Source organism: Zingiber officinale, chromosome 4A, assembly GCF_018446385.1.
Source record: "Zingiber officinale cultivar Zhangliang chromosome 4A, Zo_v1.1, whole genome shotgun sequence".
In the NCBI taxonomy this organism is placed as follows: domain Eukaryota; kingdom Viridiplantae; phylum Streptophyta; class Magnoliopsida; order Zingiberales; family Zingiberaceae; genus Zingiber; species Zingiber officinale.
In genome coordinates, this window is record NC_055992.1 from 5,332,821 (window position 1) to 5,342,440 (window position 9,620).

Below are 9,620 nucleotides of genomic sequence, written 5' to 3' on the forward strand. Positions count from 1 at the left end.
GTGTTTAAGATTAACAATTTTTTTCAAGTAATTTTAACTTGATAAATTCAGAGTTTAAATTCTCTTATTTGTCTTGAAAATGTAACCTTAGACGTTTTAAGGAACCTCATTTTTTTATGTGATCAAAGGGACAAGGGAATATTAAGTCTAGAGGGAGGTAGCTTTACAATTTTTTTATCTTTTGCACTTTCTTGCAAAATTTAATTATTACCTTTAATTTATGTTGGTTAACCCTGACTTAACTTGGGTTGCTCACATCAAAAAGGGGAGATTGTTGGAACCCCAGGATTATTTTGATGTGATCAAACAAGTTAAGTTAGGTCCTGTGATGTTTTAACCCTGTGTCTAAGTGTGCAGGAACTTAAGAGCACATGAAGTCGAGCGGAAGACGCAGCTAGCGAGAAGGATGACAGGGACGGGCTCGGTGCGTCTGAGGGACGGTGCACTGTGAAAGAGTACATCGGCAGACCAGAAGGAAGCATGCGGTGTTTCCGAGGGACGAGAAACTGGAGCGGAAGATTGCTCTAGGAGCAAGAGACGCAGCTAGCGAGAAGGTCGACATGGGAGAGAGCCGACAGGCTCGGTGCATCCGAGGGATGAACAGCTGTGAATGAGTATGCTGGTGGACGAGAAGGAAGCACACGACGATTTTGAGGGATGAGAAGCCAGAGCGGAAGCCTGCTCGAGAAGGCCGAAAATTGGGTTCGGATGAGCCTTATTCCAGATGACCGAGATCACCCAAGCAAGCGGAGCCTAAGTGGAAGACCTTGAGCGAGACGAGCTGAACCGGAGCAGAGGGCATGGACCGAAAAAGTCAACATTGTTGACTTTCTTGGTCCGGGTGTCCGGACCTGAATTTTATCCAGATCGCGGTCAAACACGATCTATGCGAAAAGGATAAAATTTTATCCCCTTCTAGGTGTCTGAAACGCTTCCAGGCGCCCCGACCAAGGCTATAAATATAGCCTTAGTCCAAGAAACTAAATAGAACAAGCAATTGCAAATTCTACACTTGTGCGCTTCTCTTGTCTAGTTTAGCTTCTCATCTTGTACATTATTGCTGTAAGAGACTTCTCTGCCTGAAGGAGGTACTAGTGCAATTCATTCCTTGAATTAATAACCTTCCCGATTGTAGCCAAGTAAAAATTTCTGCGCCTCTACCTTTTAGTTCTTTCTTTAATTATATGCAAGTGTTATTTTAAAAGTCCGAGAATGGTACTTTGTGTTTGTGTTTTTTTAGGGCTATTCAACCTCCCCTTCTAACCGGCCAATGTGATCCAACATGATCATGTGACAAAGAATCTCCCTAATCTTCCCATGATCATACTTGAAATTCTAGACAGCATTGGCAGTTTCTGATTCAACAATAGTTGTAGTGACACTAATATTTTTATTTTACCTTTATCACTAATCTGCTTCCTCATACAACCCTTGAGATGCCTCAAAAAATGGGATGTAACACCAGTCTTATTAATTGTGAGCCGATGTTTACAATAAATATATTCAGCCTTTATTATTCCATCCGGAAGAGTAACCTCTTCAAAGTCAACCTACACTTTGGATGCACATTTTCTTTTCTTTGGAGCATGAGGACTTTCATCCTCTTCATCAATGGTGTCAGGTTGCTGCTCATTATTGTTTTGAGTTGCTTCATTGGTATTATTTGCTGAAGGTTCAATTTCTAACAAAATAGGACTTGCAGCCGAATCTTCAGTTGATAAGTGTGGAGTTGACATTGGATTGTTCCTTTTTTTTAGGCCACTAGACATTAAAATACAACTACATCACTAATATTACAACATTAGTGAATAGAGCCAGGATACCAACAATTTCAATCTAATAGCTACATCACTAATTGGCATTTCAAAATATATCATCTAATCTGCATGGTTTATATGAATACAAAATCCTACTGCCTATATAAAAAAAATTAGACAAATCACTTAAAATATCAACAATTTCAGACAATCAATTAAATAAGACAAAAGACAAAAGTAGGAAAATATAAGGGAAGGTAAAATTCTACAAGTGCAAACCACAAACATATAAAAAAGAAGAGAAATACAAGAGAGGAACTGAGGAAGCAAATCCGAACTTTCTTCTTCATCTGTGCTATTTATCATGAATTTTCTAAATAGTGTGTTAGAATTAGGATAGTTTGGGGTTTTATTTTGGGGATTTAGGGTCTTGTAGAAAAGAAGTCATGAACCAGGGGATTTTCTTATCTTGGCTTAGCTTTGGCTTGTGTTTACAAGAAAGGAATTACTTGAAGCAAACAAACTCCACTTTAAACCTGTAATAGAAGGAAACGAATCAAAAAAATCAAACCTTAAACAGAAGCTTAGAGAATGGAGATCAAGGGCAGCCAAACTGGTGGGATTTGAGCTTGGAGATCACTAATCAGGAGTTGCTAGATAGATAGTCTCTCGGTCTCGGGTCACCGCATGAAACTCGTGAGGTAGGCGGCGACGGCGAGTGAAGCGGCGAGACGAAGGGGTAAGGAACTAGGGATAGGGTTTACGAGAGACTGAGAAGGAATGAAGGATGTCTTTTGGCCTTTTTTTTTTCATTTGATCAGCACCATCTCAGCCTTTGGATCAGGGACAATTTATTTTTGTCTTTGGACTTTAAGAACTGCCTTTTAAATTTTCTTTTTGTGTTTTTTTTCAAAGAAGTATATAGTATATTAACACATCATTGATATTATATTAACATAATTATATAATAGATTAATAGGATAAATGAGCCTAATTTTTTTATCACATAATTTATTACACATCACTATATATATATATAAACGAGTCTCTTAACGAACATGTTCGCGAGTCTCTTAACGAACATGTTCACGAGCCTCTTAACGAACATATTCATGAACTCACTAACCAAATACTATTAAGCTCGAGCTCGACTCGATAATATTTTCGAGCTCAAAATTGAGCTCGAGCTTGGCTCGTTAACTTAATCGAATGAACTCGAATGAACTTTTTTTCGAACCAAGACCCGAATAGCTCACGAGCGGCTTGACTCGTTTACACCCTTATACAAATCGCAGATATAAAAGAAACATAAAAGATGAATTACAACATAAGTCTAAAATGCAAAGCAAATCAAATCAAATTTAGAATCTTCAATGGATGACTTGGTAAGGAAAATGAAGAAATATTTTAAGAAAAGAAGACAAGCAACCAAATTGCTAAAAAAAAAAAGCAAAGAAAGGTAAGATATTTCAACTATGATGAAGAGGGTCACATCAAAAATAACTGTCCTAAGCTCAAGAGAAAGTCTAAAGAGAAAGGCAAAGACTAGATAAAATCCAAAGAAACAATTTTGAAAGCAATATGGAATCACACCTCATCTTTAGAGGATTCAGATAATGAGCACATATATAATCTTGCACGGATGGAAATTCACCAAGAAGGAAGAGCCGGATAGGTCATCATCAAGAGAAGACAACAACAATATAGGGGGAGCCTTAATCTACATGTTTGATACGATAAGTGAGGTAAAATATCTTCCCTAATATCAATTATAGGAAGCTTTTAAAATGTTATCTAGCTCTTTGAGCAAGATAGAAATAAATGCCACACAAGATTAGAAATAAATGCATGGAATTAAAGAACTAGAAAATAAATTAGCTATCTCTAGTTCAATTGAAGAATTTGAAAAGATTAAGGATGAAAATGCAAAATTAAGAAAATAAGGTAGACACTCATAAATTTTCATTAAAGTTCTTTTTATTGGTTTAAATAATCTGAATATGATGTTAAAGAGTCCAAGAATAAAATTTAGCCAAAAAGGATAAGAGTATGGATGACCAAAATATAATTTTAGATACCCTAGAGACTAAATTAGAAAAATATCAAGATATTTTATTCCTCAAAAATATTTAATAAATCGCATGAGTTTATTTTGGGTACATAAATATGTTATGACTACGTACAAAGATTTTAGAACAGTCAACTATCAACAAAATTTGTTTAATAAAGGGTTGATTCGATATGCATATATGAAATCAAAAATTTATTCTCTGAATACTCTTATCCAAATTTTATGCAAAATATTTTTTAAGAATAGATAATGTTTTCAATCAGTAGGTAAAATTTTATCATTTTTGGAACATAGAAATCTTTCTAAAATTATTTTAGAAAAATATGTTTATTGATATTAAAAAATAATGAAAAAGAATTTTTGATTAAAATCAATTTTCTGTAGTAGAAAATATTGCATTTTATACTTGATAAATATTTGAGAATTTTCTTTAAATTTGTAATATGTTTACTGAATTTCAAAATAAGTGGAGAATTTTTTTATTTTTTTTTTGAAAATTAGGCATAAATGCAGGGAGCTAGAATTATTTGTAATGTTAGAATTATTGATATTATGCTTATTTTATTTTCATTTATCCTAATTTAAATTTAGTTTAATGTACATCAAAAAGGGTAAAAATATTGAAACACTAGTGATATTTTGATGTGTTGTCAAATAAGTTTAAGTTAGATTCTTATGGTATTTTAATATGTATATCTAAGTATACAAGGACTTAGGAAAATACACGTGTATATGATGGCTAAGGAACATTGAAGATAATAAATCTTAGCGTGAGACACGAGTGAGCAAGAAGGATGACAAGGGAAAGGAGCTGATGAGCTATCTACATTTGACGTACGAGGAGCTATGGAAGGATACTGCGATGGAGTGAGAAGGAAGTACGGGAGTGAGCCGAAAGGGCTTGATGCATTTAAGGAACGAGAAACCAGAAAGAAGACCGTGTAAAGCGATCAAGATGAAGTCCTGACAACTACATGTCCAGGCGATCGGGAATCATTCAGGCAACCGAGAGCAGGAGAAGTTAGCAAATTGCCAAGTCTAAGGTTGAGCATTTATAGGTAACCGGGAGCCAGTTGATGATTCATCCAAGATCATTGTCGAAACAACCATGTCAACAAGCCTCTAGGCAACTAGAGAGGATATGGTCGACCAGAGGGTACTGAATTATCTATAGCTATTATCGAAGTAGATAAAGCTTAAGGACACGTCAGCATCGTCCAAGTGACAGGAGAGGAAACGGTCAACACAACCGTCAACACAACGGTTAGATTGAGATGAAGGTTGATCCTATCCGAAAGCGATGAAGATAACTGGATGTGACTCCGTGATTGACAGTGTGAAGACTCCACTCTGGAAAACCAAGAACGTCAGTGTCGGGTCAGGGAAGGGGTTCTGGCATTGGCCCTTCGACGCTTAAATCAGTCACCAGAATAGTAAAAAGACGATAAAAAACTGTAGCAACAATAAGAGCATGAATACAAATAAAGCATACCTCTGCTGGTGTATGAACCTCCCTTTATATAGTGCACTTGTAGTGGGTGTGCACGTTTTTCCAATTCTCCTATGAAATGACAAGTTAGAAAAGTGTCACACTTTTCCTTAACAGGACGTGCAAATCTCTATCATGATAGTGGAAGCTTCCACCGTACAATTTGACGACGAACCATATCATGTTGTCAGTGACACTAACTCCCAGAAGGATATGATGAGCTAAGCAAGGGGTCCCTCTATTTGGCCGAACGGGGGAGCCACTCGACTAGGATTCCTCGCCCGGTCACTCAAGGTTGTTCTTCTCCATGGTTACTCGACTCAGTAGGGCGTTCCTTGATCGGCCGGATAGGCGGTCCGGTCGGACTATCCTTCATTTGGTTGTCACAGTTGCGCACATCTATTCTCCTTCCTTTATTCGTCCGGCTGATGGGATGTTGTCTCTCGTCCAGCCGGATGAGCGAGCTGGTCGGACGAGCCTCTAAGCGATACCTTGATCCTAGGCTCTCATGTTATTGAGTAGGTACTAATTTCATACCTAATCGACTCATTGCCATCTGCTCTGCCAACTTTGATGATGGGATGATTTTTTTGACTATCTTAATTTTGACCTTCACATTAATAACTTTTCCCATCTTTATCACCGCATCAAAAGCTATAAATAAAACTGAATCTCAAAGAATAAAATCAATACACTCGTATTCAATTCTATTCATTTATTTTTATTCTTTTCATGCTTAACTATTGTAAAAAATTTGTCGGTCTCCGGATCACTTTCGAAGAGGAGAAGATAATTGAGTTTTCAGCGTTCTTAACTAACAACATGACTTTTTTTTTATATGTTTATTTTATTTTTAATATGTGTCCTTACTAATTAATTAATTCATAAGAGAAAATTAATTTTTTAATTTATATGTCGTTACCCCTCTCTTTCTGCCACATGATCCGAACGTTTCGGCGGCACTAACCCAAACTACTCTCCCGTTACTCCCATAGCAACAGCAAGAGACGACAAGCTAAGAGCTTGTTTATTTAGATGTAAAATCAGGAGAATGAATCCATAAAGGAGATGGAAAACAATTATGCAGGCCCACGCTGCCTGCGTGAAGAGTGCGTCGAACACTTGTACTCTGCAGGAGCAGAGAAACTTTAGAAATATTTATTTAATTATTTGTCGGTGACTCAGTCTTCTTCACACTGCTCTTCCTCTCGCCCTTTTCTTCTTCCTTCCTTGATGCTCACCACCACCACTACTCCACTATGAAACCCAACCATTTCCACATCAAGAAGCTCATTCCGTGGCTTCTCTACATCCTCCTCCCTTTGGCGATCCTGCATTTGTATCTCTCCACCCTCTCTTCCCCCGCTACTTCACCAAATGACACCGCTTCCACCTCCGTCTCTGTCTCTTCTTCTTCCTCTGACTCACAAACGGTAGCTGAGCAGCATCCGAGCTGGACGTCCTGCAACTTCTCCGACGGTCAGTGGGTTTCTCACTCCGGCGGCCCGCTCTACAGCGGGACCGCATGCAAGACCATCAAAAAGGGCCAAAATTGCATGGAGCACGGCCGCCCGGACGCCGGCTACCTCCACTGGCGGTGGCAGCCGCGGCGCTGCTCGCTGCCGCCCTTCGACCCGGCCGCATTCCTCGATCTCATCGCCGACAAGCACCTCGCCTTCGTCGGTGACTCCATGGCCCGCAACCAGCTCGAGTCGCTCCTCTGCCTCCTCGCCGTCGCGGAAGAGCCCGATCTCGTCTACCGCGACGGCGAGGAGAACAAGTTCCGGCGGTGGGTGTTCCGGAGGCGGAACGCCACCGTCTCCATCTTCTGGTCGCCCTTCCTCGTGAAGGGAGTGGAGAAGGACGAGCCGGCGGGGCGGAAGCACAACACTCTGTTCCTGGAGACTGCCGACGACCGGTGGGCGGCGGATCTGGAGGGGATCGACGTCGTGCTGTTCTCGGCGGGTCACTGGTACCTCCTCCCGGCGATCTACCACGAGCACGGCGTCGTGCTCGGCTGCCACGCCTGCCTCGACTTCAACCTCACCGAGATCGGCTTCTTCGACGTGTTCCGCAAGGCGGTGCGGACGGCTCTGGGAGAGGTCAGCCGGAGGCAGAACAGCTCCGGCGAGAAGCTGGTGCTGGTGACGACCTTCTCGCCGGCGCACTTCGAAGGGGAGTGGGACAAGGCGGGGGCATGCCCGAGGAAGGAGCCGTACAGGGAAGGGGAGAAGGAGATGGGCTACACGGACGCACTGATGAGGAGGATTGCGGTGGAGGAGGTGGCGGCGTCAGCAGCGGCGGCGGATAGCAGAGGAGGAGGGAAGGTAAAGATGGAGGCCTTGGACGTCACGGAGATGGCATTGCTGCGGCCGGACGGCCACCCAGGCCCATACATGCATCCTCATCCCTTCGCCGGCGGCGAGGTCAGAGACAGAGTACAGAACGACTGCGTGCACTGGTGCTTACCTGGGCCGATCGATTCATGGAACGAGATGCTGTTGCAGGTGATCAGAAGATGGAAGAAAGGGAGCCATTGAACTCATGAACTTCTTTCTTTTTTTTTTTTGTTTTTACTTTTTTTTTTCTTTTAAAAAAACACAGACCTCGGATAATTTTGTAATCTAATTGAAGAATTTTTCATCGGAGTATATGGATCTGTGTAACCGAAACCCGTGATTTACATATGAGAAATGGTTAATAAGTGTCACGCGGATAAGTAAAGATTAGTGAAAATTATTACAATTGTTCCAACCAAAAAAAAGTTTAGGGTCTCTTGGCTCCTTAATCTTTCAACTTTCTTTCAGCTTCTCAGGTCTTCCAGCTCCTGACTTTTAGATCGTCGGATCTTTTGATATTGAGTTACTATCCCTTTTGGATTCTCGGCCTCTTGATGACATAGGACAAAGATTCTAATAATCATCTTCTTCATCATTTAACTTGAGCGCCAAAAAAATCTCTGGTCGTTATTTTAATCCTTTTCTTTTTTATTTACCGTCATTTGGCTCCTCATAATTTCATCATCCTCGTTGTTACTCAGTGATTGATAATTAAATTGACAACAGAATCAACTCATTGATGAATCATACGTTGACATTCACAAGTAGAATCAACCTCCTTTTACATATTCTAGGAATGGATTATGAGTGACATATGGGAGGAGCGTAAACATCTTTTACTATAATGTATTCTTGTTTACAAGGTTCCCACGGGATGTCTAGTTGGTTAGAAGGTGATAAATTTACTATAATGTGATCAGAATTAATTCTCAGCGATCCTGTTTGAAACTAGAGGAGATGGTGCGCTGGGTGTGTGACTCTGCTTTTGACTGAGAGAAGACTTCAAACTAGAGAAGAGGATGAAACTCGACAATCCTTTCTCTGCACACTAGAGAGAGCAAACGGAATATTAAAGTGAGAACCAAGGAGGGGGTCTCCTGTTAAACTCGACTGACTGGCCATAGTCTCAGAAGTCTGATAGATTATTGGGACAACAAATTATATACGGAGAGTTATATTGTAATAATAGGGAGTTGGATCCCATATGCTTAACCGACGCTAGGGTTGTGGTTAAATTTGTACATCCTAGCACTGGATGGAGCGACAAATCTCTTAAATCTGATCGATTATAGGGTCGCCTGATCGCATGCTGAGAGACGTGCTCAAAATAGGAGCTAGGTCCTATAAGTTTGTTCGACCTTTGGGCCGACTGGATATAAATTGGATATTTAAACTTAAGTGGAGTGCTATATCTCTCAAGTCCAACCGACTCTTAAAGCGGTTGTTTTCATATCGAAGGCCTTAGTGCTAAGTAAGGAACTAAGCCCTGTTGACAGTGCCACCTCATTTTGACTTTAACCATCACTTAACCTTAACTTTGACTGTCACGTCACATTTGAATCCGCTCATAAGATACAATATCACTAAGTGAGTGCATGTCTTAAAAAAAACTCTTCACGCCTTATCATTTGACGGTCGACTATAAACTAACTTTATAATTTATTTTCTTTCGAATAATTTAGGAAGGATTGTAAACAACATTTGAGGTGAGTAATTACCTGCTACAACATTATTCTTGTTTACAAGGTCCTCGTGGCTATGCCACAATGGTAGGATATCTAGGTTATCATCCAGGTACCCACGGTTCGATCCCCAGCTATAGCGAATTTGTCGAAATTTTTCTTCTAAATGAGGGGTGCAACCAAAAGGATGCTGGATCTCTGGGCTGGCCACCGTGTGCGCTTCCCGATTTACCCTGATGGCTAGTGGAAAACTTCCGTGATGCAGGGCTAGCCACCCCAAGG

General features: G+C 40.5%; 1 protein-coding gene across 1 annotated transcript; it reads left to right on the forward strand.

Annotated features, from left to right (window-relative positions):
* Window positions 1-6,368: 6,368 nt before the first annotated feature.
* LOC121969363 (protein ALTERED XYLOGLUCAN 4-like) lies at window positions 6,369-7,983 on the forward strand. Its single transcript, XM_042519426.1, has one exon. The coding sequence runs from the start codon at window positions 6,577-6,579 to the stop codon at window positions 7,855-7,857; it is 1,281 nt and encodes a 426-aa protein (XP_042375360.1). The 5' UTR covers window positions 6,369-6,576; the 3' UTR covers window positions 7,858-7,983.
* Window positions 7,984-9,620: the final 1,637 nt, after the last annotated feature.

Excerpts from the sequence above, each read along its gene's own strand:
- LOC121969363 (XM_042519426.1), top strand. The coding sequence starts at position 6,577 with ATGAAACCCAACCATTTCCACATCAAGAAGCTCATTCCGTGGCTTCTC.